The sequence below is a fragment of the Thrips palmi genome, unplaced genomic scaffold (assembly GCF_012932325.1).
Source record: "Thrips palmi isolate BJ-2018 unplaced genomic scaffold, TpBJ-2018v1 HiC_scaffold_8, whole genome shotgun sequence".
NCBI classification, from domain to species: domain Eukaryota; kingdom Metazoa; phylum Arthropoda; class Insecta; order Thysanoptera; family Thripidae; genus Thrips; species Thrips palmi.
The window spans coordinates 11624869-11645505 of NW_023144635.1; the positions used below are offsets into that span (position 1 = coordinate 11624869).

The following is a 20637-nucleotide window of genomic DNA, read 5'->3' on the forward strand; positions in this document are numbered from 1 at the left end:
TTGGCTTGGCTCGCGCGGCGCACGTGCCGGCCTGGCGGCGTGGCGTCATGGCAACGGTCGCTGGTTGTTTTAAGCGTCGGTGACGTAAAAGCTTTAAAGCTTTCATGCTCTGCTTGCGCCGCGCCACGCCGCGCGTCGTCACGTCACGTCACGCCGCGTCACGTGTGTAATGTGACCCGCCGAGTCGCGGGCGCGTCGCCGTCGCCCAGCTCGTCGCGCTGCCGCCAGGACCAGGTCGACGACGACGACGACGAAATGCGTGCTGTTGCGATATATTTATTTCTCACGCGGCTTTGGAGATTAATGGCGCTGATAGGGCTGTGCCTGGCTGTGCCGCTGGTGGCGCTGATGTACGACACGGTGGCTGCCAGCCCCGCCAGCCCCGCCGGTAGCGCTACCAGTGGCTATCTGCGGCAAATTAATTAATGGCGTCTCATGAGCGTCGTTTAGCGACGCTGGGAGCGCCTGCGCCATTTACCATCCCACGTCGCCGGGGCGGGGAGGGGAGGGGCAGGCCGTTTGGGCAATCTTTGACCCGCCAGGTGCTTGGCCGCGTCCTCGGCGCCGTGCTGGCCGTGCTGGCCGTGCTGGCGTACTTCGTGCCCAACCTGACCCGCCGCGCCGCACCGCGCCGCCGAGGTTTCGGGGAACGACTCGCATTCCGAGCAGCGCCCGCGTCGCTCTGTCTCTCAGGGAGCTCGGTGTCGCGGGGCGAGCCGCCAGGTGCGAGAGAGACAGCGTCGTGAACTTGCTGACTGCGACGACGCCTGCATACATTGCCGTTTTTGTGGCGCAGCGCGGCGCGGCGGGGGAAAGAAAATTCTGGCCCGGGGATTATCCGGGCCGCAAAGAGTTGGCGTGCGGGGCGGGCCTAATTGAGGGGGTAGGGTCCCCGTCGGTCCCCGTGCCGTGCCAGCCTCGCCTGTCCGCTCGGGGCGCGGCGCGGCGCGGCCCCGCCTTCCGTATCAATACGTGTTTGTTTAGCGCGGCCTGCGCTTTGTGCCGCTGGCTTCGTGTCGCTCGCGCTGTGGCGTGTCGTGCCGCGGCCCGCAGCCCTCGCGGCGTGCCTGCCAGCCCCGCCAGCCCCCGCCTGGACCGTTTGCCGGAGCACGGAGTCCGTGCCGACCTGGCGGCCTGGCGGCCTGGTGCAGACACGGACCGACTGGCCGGATCCCCGCCGCGGCCGCGGCGCCGCGGCGCTCTACTCCGCCGTACTGTGTCGGTACACGCGACGCGGGGCGCGGCGCGGCACGGCACGGCAAGGATAGCGCCGCGGGCACGGCCGTCGGGCCGTCGGGACGCCCGCGCTTCCGTAAGCTTGGCTGCGCCTTGGTGCGCCGGGCTGCATGCTGCCTGCCTGCCTGCCTGGCCGGCTGGGCGCCCCGCCGACCGACTCCGCTGCACGGAAAGGCGAAAAAAAGTTAAGCCGCGCTGATTATACTATGGAGCAACAATGGGCTAATTGTGAACGCGGGGAGAAAGCTGTTGGCGGAGGTGGCGGCGCCGCCCCGCCCGCCTTGCTGAGGACGGCGACGGGGCTCAAGTGCGGCTGGGGGCGTCTTTAGTCGTGGCGACTAAATGCTGCAGCACGCTGAGCGCTGAGAGCGAAAACTGACCTTTGTGGCGCTTTTGTCGTCCAGCCGGACGCGTGGGTGCGCGCCGCATCGCGCCGCGGCGCAGTGACGGCGCTGCCGTCCCGTTTTCTCGCGTCCTTTGGGGAGGGGGCGTGTTTTGAAAAGCAAAGACTTTAAACCGCGTAAACCAAAGTTGCGGCAGGAATGTGGAATTTTTACTTTCCTCACGACAATCTTCCTCCCTGCCTGGAGCGTCGCTTCGTGGCCGTCAATGTGCGGCCGATGTCGGGCCGTGTACGTCGTGTCGGTGTGTGAGTTGTGTGTTTGCGTAGGGCCAAGGAATGCCTCTAGGCGGTGCGCACGACACGGCGACGAGCCTAGGCTGTCGAGGCAGCACGTCATCTTGACCAAACACTGTCGGAGCTCGGAAACACCGCCGGCCGGTCGGTGTGTCTGTCGGTGTGTTTGCGTTGCAGTCTTCGGCCAGTCCTGCAGTGCGTTGGACTGCGTTGGTGCCGGCGGTGCTTTTCCACCCCCAAGCGTCATTCCGCGCCTATCGCTGTAATGGAGTAATGGCATTCAATGCAAATCGTCCGCGTTTTTTTCCGCCTTTTCCCCGCATTCCTCGAGGCGGTGCGTTGACCGGGCCGCCAATAAAGTAATAAAATGATGTTTTTTTTATTTTCATTTTTTTTGAAAGGTAAAATGTTATTACGTACCTGCCTCCGGGTCCTCCGTGGTCCTCCTGGCGGGGAACGCCTCGGCCTGCCTGTGCATGCCTTCGCACAGCCTTCGCAGTGTTCGCGGCGTTCGCGGCGTTCGCGGCGTTCGCGGCGAGCCTCGCCTCCCTCATGACTGGTTTTCGTGAAATTCTCGGAGCCTTATCTAGCCGCAGACGAGCGACCGCCCCTCCTCCGCCGCACTCACCGCGCCGCACCGCACCGCACCGTGCCGCCGTGGCCAGCGACCCGAGGCAAGGCGGCCCGCGCACAAATTGATATCAAGAATTTCCCAGTGCACGAGTGCACGATACCGAAAACTTTTCCCCGCCGCCGATGATGGGCTTTCTATGAGCGGCCGGTCGACCGGCCGACCGGGGCTCTGGAACTGCTCGTCGGCGTGATACTCTTTCTTCTCCGTGATGGCGCTGCTGGTGCGGGCGTGAGCGACGGGCCCCGCCCCGCCCCGCCCCGCCCCGCCCCGCCCCGCCGATGGGTGCAGTCGGCACCTCGTTGCAAAAGCGCCCCGTCCGGGCGGCGGGCCTGGCAGGCCGCGGGCCGGCGTGGCGTTGGATGTCGGATATCCAAGTCGTGGCATTCTTTGAAACGGTGCCGCGGAAGCGCTTCGGCCGGCTCCTTTCCCGCGCCGTGCCATGCCGTGCCGTGCCCGTCCTGCCGAGGCGAGGCGCCGCTCGGAGTCCATTTCGTTTCCTCTTTTTATTCGATTGAGGGGGAGGGCGGAAGAGGGGGGAGGTAATTCTTTTGGGGCCGCGGCGCGGAGGCGGAGTTTGTCAGCACGCTGCTGAGGTCACGTTCCGCGGCGCTGGGCGGGGCGGGGCGGGGCGGGGCGGGGCGGCACGCCGCTGGCCGTCAGGTAGACGTCGCGTCACGTCCGTACGCCCGTCTGGACGATGAGACATCCTCAAACGGTTTGTGCTTGATGTTGCTGCGCAGCGTGCACGGCCTGCACGGCCTCCACGGCCTGCTCGGGGCCGCGGCTCAATGACTTTCGCGCGCCGACGTCGCTGACGTCCAGGAGGCCCTGCAGGAGGCGGACGGACAGGGACAACCGTGGATTTTCTCTTTTCGTCTGCTGATTAGCGGACCGAAGGTGCTGCTCGTGCCGCGAACAACGGCGTGGTGGTGGCCGTTGTGGTGGTGCTTGGCCAGGATGCCGTCCTCCACGCGTCCTCCACCTGGACGGCGGCCTCCACCGGGATGGCGGCCTCTACCTAGACGGCGGCCTCCAACGGGTCGGCGGCCTCCACCTGGACGGCGGCCTCCACCGGGACGGCGGCCTCCACCTGGACGGCGGCCTCCACCGGGACGGCGGCCTCCACCGGGACGGCGGCCTCCACCGGGACGGCGGCCTCCACCGGGACGGCGGCCTCCACCTGGACGGCGGCCTCCACCGGGACGGCGGCCTCCACCTGGGCGGCGGCCTCCACCTGGGCGGCGGCCTCCACCTGGGCGGCGGCCTCCACCTGGACGGCGGCCTCCACCTAGCTAGACGGCGGCCTCCACCTGGACGGCGGCCTCCACCTGGATGGCGGCCTCCACCGGGATGGCGGTCTTCACCGAGGCGGCGGCCTGCATCTCCTCGCGAAAAGGGATGAATAGAGGCCGGGGCCGCGGGACGAGACGGGACTGGACAAATTGTAGCCATTCCAGGGAAGGCTGTGAGGAAGGCTGCTGGATGCTGGATGGCTTGAGCAGTCCCTTCGCTTCCCAGAACACCGTGCTCTTTTGCCGCCTGGTTAATTGCACTCGTTATCAAAACACTCGCCTCCCCGCCTCGCCCCGCCGCCACGCCCGGAGGGCAGCGGCGAGACTTGATGAAAATGTCCGTACATGGCGGCGGAACGGGCGGCGGTGGCGCCGGTGCGCTGCGGTTCAATCCAAACACTGCATTTCCTGCTCGCCGCCGTGCACCGCCAGGCACCGCCAGGCACCGCCGTGTGCCGAGGATGGTAAGCAAAGATACACACATTCCTTGTCCCATTCCTTCATTAAGTTAAGCCTTCCCTGGCGGGGCACGGCCGGCGCGGCCTGCAGGGGCCTGGGGGACTGCAGGCAGGTTGCAGGCACACTGCAGGCACACTGCAGGCAGACGGACGACGTGCGGGACAGGAGGGATGTGCGGCTACACTGGGGAAATGCGCAGCAGGTTCAACCGTGCTTGTTTCCCCAAGAGTCGCCTTTTACTGGCCCCACGGATGACCGCAATGTTGAGACTGCTGCAGTACATTTTCCAGAGTGTAGGCGTGCTAGTGCTGAGGCCTTACAAAAGGTTTACGAGAAATAAATGCCCAGCCTAAGTGTTCCCTTGCGCATCGGATTTTCCGCCTGTCGTTGGCTTTGGAAAACGATTCGGGTTGTGTACCACGTCGCAACTGTTCCCTTGCGAGCAAGAGTCCGCGCATCTAGGAATTGGTGACATTTGCATTTTGCTTGCTCGGCGTACTACGCGGCTTCGACGGGCACGGCGAGGGCCGAGTGGGCCGGGGCCTGCCGAGTGCGGCGGGGCACAGTGGGCCAGAAGACCGGTGGAGGCGGCCAAAACTCTAGACGCGTTTTGAGCTCCAGAGTCGCTAAACGGGACTTTAACCGAACGTGTGACCCCACCAATGGATTGCTCTCCGAACGAGGAATCCATTGATGGGGTCACATGTTCGATTCGAGTACCATTTAGCGACTCTGGAGCTCAGAATGCGTCTCGAGTTTTGTCCGCCTCTACCGGTCTTCTGACCCACTGTGCGGGGGGCGTGGCAGGGGGAGGGGCCGCGCCAAACTCCGAACTGCTCGCGAGAGCGCGAGGCGGCCCGTCAAACGCGGAAGAATAAATACGAAATGAATCGTTGATCGGACGATAGCGTGCGCCAACCGTCCACGTCCATGGCGTTGGGGTCCTCGTCTACGAGGCATGGAGAAATACTCTCGGGTGAAAAAATTATCTGGGCAGAAAAATGCTCACTTTGATAGTAACTCAAAACCTTTTTTCACAGTCCACCCACAATTTCATAGTAGCCTGCCGCAGTAACAAAATTTTCGCTCATAAATAAAGTTTGTACTGAACGGTTTTCGAAAAGAGACTTGTGGCAGGGGTGGTGCGATTCCTACGTACCTGTTCTCAAACTCTGTTGGAGGCAAACCGTCAAGGAACCAGTACTGCATCGGGCTGAGCCTGCAGCAGGCTCGCTCCCCCAGTCAGGCGGCCAGCCAGGCAGCCAGCCAGGCCGGTCGGCGACTCGCTCTTGGAAGGTCAAGGCCCGCCAGGCCCGCGAAGCCCGCGAGGATTCGCGACAAGGATCAGCCGTGTCGCCGTGGCGTGGCGTGGCGGGGCGTGGCGTGGCGTGGCGTGGCGTGGCGTGGCGTGGCGGGGCAACACGGTGGGGGCTGCAGCCATGCAGCCTGTGCTGCAGCTTAGCCTCCTGCCCCGGCTCGGCTCGGCTCGGCTCGGCTCGGCCCGGCTCGGCTCGGCTCGGCTCGGCTCGAACACCGCGGGTCAGAACTCGGCGAGCGAGCCGGACTGCATTTCTGCAGTCTCGGCCGGTACAGGCCGCTCGCTGTAGTACCTACCCCGGCTGTACACTGCGCGCACACACACAGCGACACAAGCCGTGACGTGATAGACACCCCCGGAGACAGTCCTGTATGACGGCCTCCTCCGCCTTGACCGCGCGAGGCTTGGCGAGGCTTGGCGAGGCTTGGCGGCGGTGGCGGTCGATGCAGCCGCGACGCTTCGCGCTTCGCTTCGCTTCGGTTCGGCGAGATGGCGATTCGCTGCGGAATGCGGCCCGACGGCCCGGCGGCCCGACAGTGACCCCGTCCCCGTCCCTCGACGAGGCCCTCGCCGCGCAGCTCGGCGTGCTCGCCGCGTGGCTGGGCCGCGGCGGGCGGCGGGGCGTCACGGCGTCGCGGCGTCGCGTTGGAGATGAGAAATTCGGTGGGGCCGTACCGCACCGGCCATCGGCCGGGCGCACGGGAAGCAGGGGCACGACGTGCGAGGGACTGCCGCCACTGCCGTAGCACGGCGTAGCATGGCGTAGCGGTACCATCTTTGTACGAGGCTTTGTGTACTTTGTGCTGCCTGTCCTCCCCCTCTGTCCCGTCGCGGCCGAGCCGAGCCGGGCTTCTAGCATTGCGCATTGAATCCGGCGTGGCGCGGCGCGGCGCGGCCGGATGTGGGTGAGGGACCCCGCCGGCCATCGCCATACAAGTAAGGAATTCTAAAACGGATGTCTGCAAAGCATTCGACACACTTCCAGTCCCTTCCAGTGCAGTACGGCCGCTGCGCTCCGCCATGGCTACGCTACGCGCCGGCCAGCCTGGAGCGCGGAGGGGCGGGGCGGGGCGGGGCGGGGCGGGGAATGCCAGTCGAAGCCGAAACTGTTGCTCATGACTTGCCAATCCAATATCCAAGCCGCGCGGCCCGGTCCGGTCCGCCCGGGGGTCGGGCCGTCCGTCGGGCCCCACTCGGGTACTCGGCTAGCCCCACTCTGGGCCCCTCGGACAATGCTCGGCACGGCCCCGCGGCGCCGCGGCTGGCCCGCATGCCTGCGTATGGAGGCCGCGGCATGGCGGCATCGGCATGCGTTGCTTCGAGTTGCCCAGGCCCAATTCTACGCCTATCTAATCAAGCCCGTACAGTAGTTTTGCCTGCCGACGCGCTGCCGAGGTGCCGAGGCCGAGCCGAGGCCGCGCCGAAGTCGCTGGGCTGGAATGCGGCTTGGCCGTGGCAGCCGAGGCCGGGTGGTCTCTGCCGCGGCCCCTGATCGGCCAATTTCGGCCCCGATGTAAAATTGGCGTGCTTTTAACTGCCTCCCCGAGAAATGCCTTACAGAGGCTTTAATTGCCATTTTTATAGGCCTTTAGTGCCGCGCTGCCTGGCAGTCTGCCTGGCGGCCGTAAGACCGTAAGCTCCTTACGACTCGTGTCGCGCCGGGCCCGGGGGGGGGGGGGGGGGGGTAAAGTGGCGGAGCTGTGGCAGCAGTAGCGGCGGCGCGGAAGGTCGAGCCATGAATAATAGGATGAACAAAGCGAGATTCTATGTCCTCTAAATTATTGGAAAATGAATGGGTTGCGTCATGTGGAGTGCGTGTGCGGACTGTGTGACTCTGTGACTGAGTCTGATGATGGCTTTCTTGGTGTTGCAGTGCCCCAGATGGCCGCCCTGGCCGAGGGCCGTACGCCGCTACGGGCCACGGCCCCAGCCCCGGCCCGGCCGCCACCAACCTCGGCCCCGCCCCCAGCGGGGCGCCGCCTGGGCCGCCCCCGGCCGCGACCGCCGGCCGCACCATGATACCAGCACGCGGCACCGCCGCCAACCACGCCTCCAGCGCCGCCCCCAACGCCCCGCGAGTCGCCCCGAGGACGCAGCCGCGCGCCGCCCCCAGCAGAGCGTCGCCCCAGGGCCACCACCAGCCCGCGCCGCCCACCAAGAGCGGCAAGAGCAAGGCCAGCAAGAGCAGCAAAAGCATCTACTCGTACCTGCAGGTAAGCCCTGGAGCTGCCTGGAGCACATTCAGGCATTCGGCGAGCCAGCGAAGCCGCGAAGCCTTGGACGGTGCCTGGAGTGGAGCGGAGCGCTTCGGAGCCTGGAGCAGGGCTGCGGGCAAAGCGTTTCACCGCGACGTGGCCCCGCCGTGGCCGCCGTGCCCCGTGGGACTCGAGTTGCCACCTCATCAACAACAACATGCAGGTCGTGTGCAAGTCACGTGGCCCCCCGCGCTGCTCCCCACCGTGCCCGCCGTGCCCACCGTGCCCCGCACGCACACACATGCGCGCTGCTCCCCCCGTACTTACACTTTCTCTGTACGCGCTGATGTTATCAGTTTGCTTGCAATTGCGTGGCGTGGCGCGGCGCGGCGTGGCGTCGCGTGCCGTCAATCATTATTCTGGGACGCGCTCGGCCCGTCCCGTCCGCCGCGTCCGCCTCCGCCCGCACGGCCAGCAGGAAGCGGAGGCCGCGGACACCTCGGGACGCTGGGGCCGTCGCCACGCGTCGCCACGCGTCGCCAGCTGGCTGGGCTTTCGTCGCTCTGCCTCTCTCGCACTCGAGGGACCTTCCGAAGGGTGCGAGGGAGACGGAGCGACGCGGCCCGCTGGCCACCATAAAACACGCGACACACGCGGCTTAGGTGCGGTGCGTGTATCGTGGCCGGCGGACCGGCGGACCGGTGTGGTGGAGCGAGGCCGGTATAAATCTCCATCTCCCTCCCTCCTCCCGGCCTCCCCGTTGAACGGCAGGGCTGCTGGAGCCTCCATGCCTCCAGTGCCTCCAGCCTGGAGCCGGCGGAGCTGCAGTTAATGAGTACGCAGAAAAAGTAGTCGGCCGGGGGCCGGGTGGGGCGGCGCGGGGCGCGGCGCGGCGCGGCACAGCGCGCAGCGAGTGCTTGGCGATGGTCAGTCGCGAACCAGACCGGCCCGGCCGCACCGTGGCAATGCGGCAATGCGGCCCGGGGGTCGTTCATAACATAACTCACGTGCTGGCCGGCGCCGGGCCCGGGCCGGCGCTGCAGTTCCTGGCGCCCCCGTCGTCGGGGCGCTCTGTTTCGTCGCTCCGTCTCTCTCCCACGCCTGAGGAACGCCCCGTGAGTGCGAGAGAGACGGAGCGAGGCCTGCCGGCGGTGGCGGCGCCAAATTAGTCATCGGCCGGTCTTTCTGCAGCTCGTTTGGCGTGCGGCCACCGCCTGCCACCGCCGGCCCGGCTTGGCGATGGCGATGTCGGGGCGATGTCGGCGATGGCCGTGCCACGGGGAATGCCAAGTGGCGCGTGCCTCGCACACTCCCAATTTTCTACTGAGAAATGCCGCGCTGTCATAATACTAAGCTAATTCTCAGTACTCTACGACACAAATCTATCATAATACAAAGAAATTTGTTTGTAATACTAAGAAACTGGTCATAAGTTACTGAGAGCCCCTCACCATACGTTACTACCTTCGCTGTGCTGTCATAATACTAAGCTTTTTGTTCGTAGGACGAAGAAAAAGCTCAGTAGGATCTTGGGAGTGCAGTGCCTCGCCTGATTGCGTGGCAGCTGTGGCGGTTGGCCGTACAAGACTATTCAGCGTCGTGACGCCGTGCCTTGTTTGTGTTGCAGAGCGATGACCCGGTCAGCGAGCCGGACATGATCGCCACCAAGCCGCTCATCACGCAAGCCGAGTTGGAACGCTACCTGCCGCCGCGGGCCTGCCACCAGGTGAGCACCCCGTCGTCGCCGGTCCACCTCGCGTCTCTGTCGCTCGCACCCACACGGCGGGCGCCCCATGAGTGCGAGAGTGACGAAGCGGCGCGGCTGCAGCTCTGCAGCTAATTGCGCGGCAGGGAAACGCAACGGCGTTTTGCAAGTTTCATCTGCCGGCTCTGCCCTGCCAGCAGTCTGCCAGCTGGGAAGGGAAATGGAGTTGTTGTGACGGCAATTCAAATGACTCGTTACTCAAACTAATCTATCTATTGTCTCGCGGAGCGGCGCTGCTGCCATTGCCGCGCCTGGCCTTTTTTTTCATTTCTCAGTTTTGTAGATTGGCCATCTGCCAGTAGGCCAGGCCGAGGGCCGCTTTTTCTCCGAGTTTCGTTGCGCGTCGGGGGTTTGGCAGCCTGGCCGCGGCCTGGCCAGACCTTCCTGCCGGGTCTCGTCGCATCGGGGGTCCGCACCAGTTGTCCGTCCTCACCGAGACCCACTACTCCACTGTTCCAGCTGGCCCAGGATGACTACGCCGAGCAGGATGCGCCGCTGTCGCCGGTGCCGCCGCCGCTGACGCAGACGCAGCTGACGCAGCTGACGCAGGCGGACCTGGAGGAGTATTCGCGCTCGTGCGAGGACGCCCTGGCCTCTCTGGCGCTGCGGCCGCACCACCAACACCAGGGCTCGTACGCGCAGAGCGAGGGCTACCACAGCTACGTGTCCTCCAGCGACTCCACCGCCACGCCCTTCCTCGACAGGTAACCTAAAGTCAGCGAATCGACACCGCGGTGGTCAAAGCTCGGAGAAGGGAATGGCCGCCGTGCCGCGGTCTCTGGGTCGAGCGTGTCGCTCGGATTTCAATCAGCCGCGCGTGTGCGAGTGCTGTTCAAACGGACTCCCACGAGCAAACGTTGGCCGGGGGCTGCTGCCTGCCGCGCTGCCGCCGCACATCGGAGCGGTAAATCTTACTCGGAGCGTGTGAACGTGAACCGCCCCGCCGCGCCCCTCGCCGTCGTCGGCACGCGGATACCCCCCGCGCGAGGGCGTCCCCGTGCCGCGGCCGCCGCGGCCCGCTCGCTCCTCGTCCTCGTAGAGTCTCTCTGACGCGGCGTCTCTCCGTCCCGCTGCGCACCGCGCAGTGCTTGGCTGTCCGGCAGGTTGCGGCGGGACCGGGAGTACCGGGATGGGGATGCCGTCGCCTCGCCCGACGGAGCATCCCTCTCCCCGCGAGGGACGCCGTCGTCGTGGGAGGACTCGTCGGACCGGGACGACCGGGACGCGGACCTGGACCCGGCGAGGGACCGGGACAGTGTGGTGACCACGAGTTCCGGCAGGTAAACCATCCTTGGAGTGGTGGCGGCCGGAGCGGCGGCCCAGCGGCGCTGGCGCGCGGAGTATCGCCGCCGCATTCCCCCCGACGAGTCCGTCGAGTCCGCAGCGCGGAGTATCGACGGCCGCCTCGCGCGACCCTGTGTGACACGCGGTCTGTTGCAGCGCGTCGTCCAGCGAGACACTCAAGTGGCACGGCTCGCTGAGTGACGTCAGCGTGGCCAGCTCGGCGCTGGGCCTCGCGACGCAGCGCCACCACCAGCAGCAACAACAGCAACAGCAGCAACACCAACTGATCGCCCACAGCTCGAGGGTGCAGACGCCGCAGAGACACCACTCCGAGAGCGTGCTGTACCTCGGCAGCCCCGTGGGGGGCGCGCAGAGCCCCCGCGCCATGGGCCCGGCGGCCGGCGGCGGCAGCCCCCTCGGGGGCCGCGTGGACCGCGTGGACCGTCTGGACCGAGCCGACCGGGACCGCGAGGAGAGGAACAACGAACGCAACCAGCGGCGCCTGTTCCCCGTCAGCACGTACACCGTGCTGCCCGAGCAGCAGGACAACAGGTTGGTGCGGTGGGTGCGCCCAGCGCCCTGGGCCGATCATGGCGAGCAAGGCGTGCAAGGCGAGCAGGCCTCGCAGAGGCGTCAACACGCGTTGACGCCACGCCGCCACGCCACCGCAAAGTGGAGGCTAGGATTCGCCGGCACGTGCCTTCTGCCTTCGTCGCCGCGCCCGGGCCGCCCCGGGCCAAGCGCGGGCTGGCCGCGTGTTCTTGCATCTCATTAGGACCGCGATACATGTACGACTTCTCGCTACAAAGGACGAGTGGCGCCCGCGGCGGGGCGGGGCGGGGCGGGGCGGGCAGCCGCGGGGGTCCGCCCGGCTAACAGTCTATCGATCCCGTAACGAGATAGACCGGCTAGGCTCACTAGGCCAGTCGCTAGAGTCCCAGTGCGCGGGGCCGCCGGGGCCGTTCGTACTTGACCTGGGCCTGCACCGTGCCTACGCCGAGTCTACGCCGAGCCATTGAGGTCCCGGGTACTTCTGTACTTCATCTCATCCTGCGCCTAATGCCTGTGCTCCGCCCTCTCGTTTCTCCAGGGTCCCCCTGTCGGTCGCCGAGCGCATCAACGAGCTGGAGAAGCAGCAGCAGGAGCAGGAGCAACAGCAGCAGCCCGGGGGCGTGCCCTCGGTGGGCAGCGCGGCGTCGTCAGCGCCCGGATCGCGCGCCCCCGCGCCCGGCGGCGCAGCGTCCAGGATGGCGGATCCCACACTCAAGGCTATTCAGAAGAAGGCGCTCCTTTCTTTCTACGAGCGGCATCAGCACGCCGGCGCTCACACGGTGAGTCTCGTGATGAGCCACGCGGACGGGATGAGGCGACGTGCGTGTCAAGCGCCAAGCGCGCCAAGCGCGCCAAGCGCCAAGCGCCAGGCGTCGACCCGAATTCCTCGTCTTCATTGAGTCGCCTGCCATTCACTGGCGGTGAAAGGCGGCAAGACCCAAAGCGCGGCGCCTAACGCGTTCGTCCGTTCGTCTCCGTTGCAGGGTTCGGCGTGGAGGTCGGAGCCGCTGCTCGCGCCGCGACTCAGTGCCGCGCTCACGCCGCCCTCGACGCCCGCGTCGCTGCAGCCGCCCGAGCCGCCCCCGAGGCCGTCCGCGGCCGCCGTCGGCGCCCTGAACGCCGCCCTCAGCTCGTCGCGGAGGGCGTCGTCCGCCTCGGCCTCGGACTACTCCACCACCACCTGGAGAGAGGTGAGCTGAACGCGGGGGGCTCGTTGAGAGAGAGAGAGAGGAGAGAGAGAGAGGAGAGAGAGAGAGAGAGAGAGAGAGAGAGAGAGAGAGAGAGAGAGAGAGAGAGAGAGAGAGAGAGAGAAGAGAGAGAGGAGGGAGAGAGAGGGGAGAGAGAGAGAGAGAGAGAGAGGAGAGAGAGAGAGAGAGAGAGAGAGAGAGAGAGAGAGAGAGAGAGAGAGAGCCACGACATCGCTGACGACGTCGTAGGCGTGGAAAGCGTGCGCCGTTTGGTGCGTAATTAGGGACTCTTTGTCCTGCCGACTGCGAGTGACGCCAATGCGTCGATTCAGGTGCCGCGATCGGACACTGGGAGACCAAGGCGCGCCAAGTCGGCGGCAGGAAGTCGAAGGCTGGCTTTGTGCGTCCTGTGTCCTCTAGTGTAGGCAAGAGTCGCTCTGGGCGAAACTGAAAGTGGCTCGCAGTGTGTCGTGCGTCGCCGCGTCGCCACAATGGAGTCATGGCGTTGGCGTTCGGCAGATCGAGGCCTCAGTCCTTAGTCCGTCTTAATTTGGCATTGTCTTTTTCCGTTGCAGTTGCTGGGTGGCAACCCCAGGGAAAGTTCGTTTTCGAGAGAGACGATGGTTCCTCGCCACCAACACAGGTACGCCCACGGCACGGACCACTGCCTCGGATCGGGGCTCATTACCATCAGGCGTCCAATGGAAACGAAAATAACGGGATTTGCATCGCGTTTCAGCTCCAGCTGCGGCTCGCTCTCCACGGACATGCTGGGGCCGCTCATCGTGGGCCCTTCCATCTCCGTGGACGACTGGGTGCCCGAGCGGCCGCCCAAGAAACCTCACCTGCGAGCTGCCTTCGCGGCGCCCGGCCAGGTCCCGTCATCAAACACCCCGTCCCCGACCTCGCCCCCGGCCCCCAGCACCCCGCCCATCCCCGCCATGCCCACCATCCCCGCCATGCCCGCCATTCCCGCCATGCCCGCCCCCGCGCTGCACCACCACCGCCCCCTCTGGCCGTCGCACTGTCCTTCCCCCGACCTACCGCCCCCGTCGCCGCCCCCCGCCTCCGAGAGCGAAGTGATAGTGTCCGACGAGCCGCTGCCGCCCCCGCCCCCGGAGCTGCGGACCACACCCGCGGCCACCCCGGTGCCGACGTCGAAGTCACCCCCGTCGCCGCCGTCGCCACCGCCCTCTCAAGTTCCTAAAACGCTGTCTCTGCCCTCACCGCTGGCGGCGAGCCCCAGGGTCAGCCCAGAGTCCTCGGACTCGTCCACCACTGCCACCGCCTCCACCCCCGGACACGACCGGCTCAACTCGAGCCGGCCCTGGAGGCAGCACAAGACCTACCTGGAGACGTCGTTCGAGGCCGGCCCCACGCCCACCCCTGTCCAGGCCGCCCACGCGCCACCGCTGGCGCGCGCCGCCCCCAGCCCGGGCCGGCCGACCGCCCACCAGCAGTTGCAGCTCCCGGAGCGCGCCGCCCCCGAGCGGCAGTCGCTGTGCGTGCGCAAGCCGCGCGCCGCCACGCTGATGCGCTCCGAGAGCGTCAAGGAGGCCGCCAGCGAGGCCCCGCTGCCGCGCTACTCGGCCGGCAACGTGAGCGCGCTGCGCGAGCAGCGGCAGAGGCTGCGGCAGCGGGACCGGCAGCCCGACGAGCGGCTCGCCGCCAAGCTGGCCGTCAACGGGGAGGTGGGTGTCTCCGTCTCTATCTCGCGCGGCGACGCCGAGCCGCCTGTGCCGGTGACATCATCGCGTCATCACTATTTCTGTTGGGGTCCGCAGGCCAACTCCAACAGACAGCCGGCCGTAGCTCAGCTGCGACGGGCGCCCGTTCCCGTGGAGGTGTCGCCCACGGCCTGCAATGCCGGCACCACCATCAACAACAATAGCAACACCGCCAGCCCGCCCGCGCAGCTCAACAGCAGCAATAGGTGAGTTGTGTCACCCGGCCCGCCCCTCCCCTCGCCGCGCGAAGGGCCAGCGACCAGTGTGGGAGGAACGCGCCGTCGGGGTAGGCAACCCACCCACCGCCTCTAGGTGGCGAGGAGCGAAGCCCCGAGTGACTGGAGAGAGGAGCGCCGGCAGGTAGGCCACCCATCGGACGCCGCGGGCCGTAGGCAACGCGTCGCCGCGAGCTGTCGGTTGGGTTGCTTGCCGCGCGCCGTGCCGTGCTGTCCACTCAGAACCGCGCCGCGCTGGCGCTAGCTGGCGCTCGCGGAGGCACTGGAAAGGCCCTTCCGACCGGCGGCCCTCGAGGCCCGCGGCGTCGCAAGGTCGGACCGCGAACCGCGCCTCACTTGAGTGCGCGACTGTGTTTGTGGAGCGCACTTCAGGCATGCCGCGTAGCCGCGTAGCATCTGCCGCGACACTGGCCTCACCTTGCCCCAGTCATGCAGTGTGGGCGCTCGTTAGCGCGATCAGCGGCCCGAAAGGGGGCAAGTCGCGCGGACTCGAACCCGCGTCTCCGCCGTCGGCGACCTGGACCAGGCGTGCAGAACAAGTGCAGCCAAGTGCACTCTCGTTGCGGGAAGTGAGGCCGTCATTGTTGGGCGCCATGCGGGCCCCCTGCCCCCTCTCGGCGTAGCGAGGACCGGACTCCGCGAACCGCGCCGGCAGCGTCAGCGAGTTTCACGCCGCGCGTCCTTTGGCTTTTGAAAGCTGGTCGCCGCTGTGGGCTGGGCTGGCTGGGCTGAACCGCTGCGGGTGAAAGAGAAGCAGAAAACAACGCGTGCCCACGGTGTGCTGGAGCGGGCTGGAGCTGGAGGGCCCCGAGACGGAAGGTCAGATTGCTTTGTGTGCTGCTTCGCGCCTCGCGCCTCCTTGCTCGTTGCTTTGTAAGGCGGGCGGGGCGCATGGCGCGCGCCGCGTGCAGGCTGCAGGCCTGGATGGTCCTCAGTGTGAACTTCCCACCTGCGCGGCGTTAAAACGAGGGGGGGGGGGCTGGGCGTGTGCCAGTTGTCTCGCTGCCCGGGCTTGCCCCGCCCGGCCCGGGATAATGGGGCGCGTGTCGGATGCACTGCACGGCCTGCACCGGAGAGCCTGCGCGGCCTGCATAGCGAGGCGTGCGCTGCGCCGCGCCGCGGTCAGATAATTATGAGGATCACTTTGAATCCCGACGGGCCGCCGCCTCCGCTGAGTAGCAGGCTGCCTTGCCTTGCCTGGGCTGCAGCCTGGTCCAGTGTGGGGCGTCGGCCTCGCTGCTGCTCATACCCGCCGGCGACGACGTCGTGGGTACGCGCGCGCACTTGCGATGTAGGCGCACTTGATGTACTCTCGCTTGGTTTGCGTACACCCGTACACTTGGTGTACTCGCACCGGTGGAAATGATTGGCGCGGCGGTCGTGCGGCCGGAGAGTGGGTGCGCTGGCCCGGCCCGGCCGTGAGGACCCTTCGCAGGCTTTGGTTGGCTCATCCCGTATTCGGCACCGTTCCTGCGCCTGCCGCCGCCCGCCGCCTCGCCGTGGCGCAGCTTTTGACTTGGAGATGAAGAGCGAGGCAGCGCGCGGCCTTAAGCCTTTGCCGGGCCGGGCTGCCGAATGGCTGTGGCCGCAGTCCTCGCCGCAGTCCGCGGACCTACAACTGGGGCAGGTAACGTTCGCCGTCGCCGTCCCCCCGCCCCGCCGCGTCGCGTCGCGTGGTCCGCGGTCCGTCCGTGGCCCTGTGCGGGCCTCGCGAGAGGGGCCGCGCTGTCAAGCCCTGCACTGTCGAAGCGAAGCGGGGGCCCCGCCCTTCCCGCCCCGCCACGCCCCGCCCCGCCACGCCAGGCTAATTTCCTTGTTATTCCACCTTTGGGCGGCCGCGTGGTTATCTCGCCGACTTTCTGAGCAATCGCGCACTCTGTCTCTCTCTCTCTCTCTTTCTCTCTCGCCGCGCGGCCCCTCAAAACTGTACTCGCGGCTGCTCGGTACTGTACAGTGCCCTGCCGTCGGCCCTCGGAGCCCTCGGCCCTGCCGCGTCGCGCAGCCTCCTTGCCTGTGCGGTTGGCTGCTTGGCCAGGCATGCATGCGGTCTGGCTCTGGCGGCGCGGTGGGGCGGGGCGGGCCACGGCTCACAGAACGGCGCTTGGCTCGGCAACGGAACGCCTTCACGCACATTGCCCTGCTGGGCCCCGAGCCCCTCGCCTGGAGGAAGCAACGGACCTGTCCGTCTTTGTGTTTCGGAGTCCTCCGGCCGGCCGGCGGGGCGGGGCGGGGCGTATGCCGTATGGATGTCCGTTTGTGCCGTCATCTCGCATTGACCTGTCTCGTCCATTTCCCGTTCCCTGCTTTTCCTTTGCCTTTCCGGTGGCGTGGTCGTGGCCGCGCGCCGCGCCTCGGCTCTCCCTCGCACGCCGCGCGTCGCCGTGCGTCTGTCTTGGCAGCGATTCAAGTCCAGACAATCCCGGAGACGGACGGCCGTACGACGTACGACGGGGGTGCGGCTGTCGGCGGGTCGTCGTTGACCCGTGCCTTTGCAGCCGTTGCAGTGGAGGGCCAGGGCCTTCGCCTCCAGGGTGCGGCTGCGTCCGGGTCGCCGGGTTCGAGGTTCCCGGCGGCTTGCCCGGCGGCCCGTGCAGGCATCGCGGTCCGGCCGGCCGCTCTTGACCCTAACGGCGCCGCCCCGCCGCGCCGCCACGGCACAGCGCCCTTCGTAAATGCGCTGCGGGGCCTTCAGGGCGTGGGGCTCTGCCGGGCTTTGCAGAGGCGCGGGACTCCGAGGCGGTGGCCATTTGTCTCGAATCAATTGCGTCTCAATGGGACTATGGAGGCGACAGGCTTGGTGTGCGGCGCGGGGGGCGAAGCGGGGCGGCAGGATGCCGCGGGAGAGCCGAGCCGAGCCCGTGGTGCCCGCCTTTGCTTCTCCCGGGCATTTGTTTGTCCCGGTCGGCGCCGTCGCCGCCGACGCTGGCCGAGCTTTGTTCGCGTCCTGCCCGCGGAGCCCCGGACTGCTGCAGCCAGCCGACTGATTCCGAGGGCCGCCTTCGTCGCTCTGTCTCTCTCGCACCTATACGGGACGCCCCACGAGTGCGAGAGAGACAGAGCGACGAAGGCGGCCCTCGGAATCAGTCGACAGGAGGGCGGCGGGGAGCGGGGCGGTGGCCGACGGTGGTCGCGAGAGCGGTAAAGACGGCCGCGGCTTAGGACCCTCCTTCCCTCCGCCCCCGCGGGTCAGGTCCCCGTCCCCGTCCCCGCGGCGCGGCGCGGTTCGAACGGCAAGACTAATGACGCTGTCCTGGGCGGAGCGGCCAGGACTGACCCGCTTGGCAGCGCGTCGTTGTTCGGGTTCGATCGCGCCCTTTGGGAAAGGGACCGCCGCGCGCGGCCCCCCCCGTGCCGCCCCCACCAGTTCCCCAGGGAAGGGAAAAAGGAAGAAGCCGTAACCTAAATTTGCCGTCGTGCCGTGCCGTGCCGTGCCGCGCCGTGCCAAGCCGTGCCGTGCCGTGCCGCGCTGTCACCCGTGGCCCGGTTCTCAGCCTCGCCTCGGCTCCGCGGCTCTGCCGGCTCGTCGTGGCCGCGGGTCGTGCCCCGGCCTTGCCCGGCCTTGCCCTGCCACGCGTCCCCGGGGTGCCCCGGCGTGCCCCTGCCCCCCCTGCCCCGGGGGGCCCCCCGGGCCCCGTCCCCGCGGCCCCGCGGCCCCGGCGTGGGTGCCCCCGGGGTGCCCCCCGGGCCCCGGGGGGGGTTTCCGGGGGCCCCGCGTCCCCGGGCGTCCCCCGGGCCCCCTTCCCCCGGGTCCCCCGTCCCCCTCCCCCGCCCCTCCCCGCCCTGGGCGGCCCCGGTGCCCCGGGGCCCCCGGGGGGGCTGCCGCCGGGCTGGGGGTGCCCCCTCCCCCCCGTCCCCCGGGTGCCCCCTGCCCCCTGCCCCCTCCCCCGGGGGCCCCCCGGGGGGTGCCCCCTGCCCCCGGGTGGCCCCGGGTCCCCGGGGCCCCCGTGGGCCGGCCCCCCGGGGGGGCGGCCCCCTGGGGGGGGTTTGGGCCCAGGCGCCCAAAGGGGACTCGGCCGGGCGTGGGGCCCCACCCAATGGAATTTCCCGCGAAAGGGGGAACCGTTTGAGGGGGCCCGCCCCTTCGACCCATTTTGGCGACCCAGAGTCAAAACCGGGGCAAAAAGTTTTTGGGGGGCCCCCAACGGGGCCCGGCCCACCCCCGGGGCCCCCCCGGTCGGCCCAGGGGGCCCCCCCGGGACGGGGGGTCCCTTGGGGCCCCTCTTTGGGGGGCCTGGGGAAATGGGGCCCCCCGGCCGTTTGGGTCCAAGGGAAAGGGCCCCCCGGTCCCCCCCCGGGGGGGGAAACCCGGGCCCCCTTTTGGGGGTTTTGGGCCCCCTTTCCCCCGGGGCCCAAAGGGGGTTGGGGGGGCCCCCGGGGGGGGGGCCCGGGCCCGGGCCCTGGGGCCCCCGGCCCCCCCTGTGGACGGACAGGCGGGCTGTGCAACGCGCTCGCTCCATTGTTTGTCACTGCACTGCGCGGCCGGCCTGGCCGAGGGGCCGAGGGCGGAGATGGATATTGCCCGCGCTGACCCCTCGGTGACTCAGTGCCATCGACACGCCGCGTGGCCGCGTCGCCGTGTCCACTCGATCGGCCGCCCACGCGCGCCCCAATGCCTCGCAGCCTGCAGGCTGGATCGTTCGCCTTGTCCCCGTCTCCGTCGCACCCCCGTGGGTCGCCCCAAGCGGGAGAGAGACAGAACAACGAAAGCACTGTTCGGAATCAGACTGCGAAGTGCCCACCGTCATGATCTGTTCCTCAGTCCGCGCGGATTTCGGGAGGGAAGTCCCGACCAGGGCCTGGCGACTAGTTCCGAAGCGTCGCTTTGTCTCTTTCGCACTCATGCGGCGTCCCGTCGCGTAGCGAGAGAGTCAGAGCGACGCAACATTCTCCGGAATCGCAGGGGCGTGCGGATTCCTCAGCAGTCGTTTCGTTTCGTCCCGACTCCACTCTCCCACGCGCCTTTTTATAGAGCCAGCGGGGGGCCGGGCAGGCCATGCATGCAGGCCTCTAGCGGATCCCGGGCAGTTCTTTCGTCCCCCTCCCTCTCCCCTCTCTCTCTCTCTCTCTCCCCTCCCCTCTCTCTCTCTCTCTCTCCCCCCTCTCTCTCTCCTCTCTCTCTCCTCCCCTCTACCCCCCCTCTCTCTCTCTCTCTCTCTCTCTCTCGTTTTCTCTCTCTCTCTCTCCTCTCTCTCTCTCTCTTTTTCTCCCCTCTCTCTCTCTCTCGCCCCCTTCCCCTCTCTCTCTCTCTCTCTCTCTCGCACCCCCCCTGCCCCCCCCGGCACACCACCCCGATGAAAGGTTTGGAAGAGAAAAAAAGGGGCGATGAAAGCGCTATTCGGAACTAGCCGCATCCCCCCGGGGCCTTGGGGCATCGTTTTCGCCCCCCCTTCCCCCACCCGACGCGAGACCGCATTTAAATTGTGTGCTCGCCACGCCACTGGGGGCTTGCTCTTGCTACTATGTATACCAAAGTGACGGAAACCTTTCCCCCCGGGCTTTGGTTGGGCCCGCCCAAAAACTTTAATTTTCAAAATCAAAATTTAAAAATTTTGGGAAGGGAAATTAAAAACACAAAGCACTTCCCCCCCAAAAGGCCCGAAAAACTTTAAAAACCCTTTTTTATGCGATTTTTCGGGGGAATTTTTTGGGGAAACCGGAAAGTTGTCCCCAAAGGGGTGGGTATGCGGTGAGGGAAAGCCTGGGGTTGGTTTTGGGCCGCGTTCTTGTTTTGTCCGGTTTTCCCCTGTTTTCAAAAAAATTGTCACCCCCTTCCCGGCCGAAGAAATGCTTTTCCGGTTTTTTTTTTCTTTGTTTTGGGAAATTTGCGGGGGTTGGTTTTGTTCCATCCCCGGGGGGGTTGCGGGAGGCCGGGCCGCGGGGCCCGGGGGGGCGGGGCGGGGACGGGCCCGGTCCCCAGAAAGGTTTGGCGCCCATCTTTCGTTTGAAATCGCGATTTTGGAGCCTCGGGGGCGCGGGAGGGGGGAACGGGGCGGCCCCGGGGCTGGGCCGGCGGAAATCGGCCCCTTTTTTGGAAAATCGCTGGGAAAGGCCCAGGTGGGGCGGAACCCCGGGCGGGCGGGGGCGGGGCGGGGCGGGGCGGGGGGCGGGGCGGGGC

The 20637-nt window shown here is 67.4% G+C and overlaps 1 protein-coding gene across 1 annotated transcript in view; it reads left to right on the top strand.

The window, feature by feature from the left end:
- The first annotated feature begins 12461 nt into the window (after positions 1-12461).
- Positions 12462-20637, top strand: part of LOC117653233 (protein Shroom-like) — an 18707-nt gene continuing 10531 nt past the window's right edge. Inside the window, exons 1-4 of the mRNA XM_034398762.1 lie at positions 12462-12562; positions 13135-13202; positions 13299-14250; positions 14344-14492. Coding sequence (XP_034254653.1) covers positions 13180-13202; positions 13299-14250; positions 14344-14492 — 1124 coding nt within the window. The 5' untranslated portion in view covers positions 12462-12562; positions 13135-13179. The remainder of the gene's footprint in view (positions 12563-13134; positions 13203-13298; positions 14251-14343; positions 14493-20637) is intronic.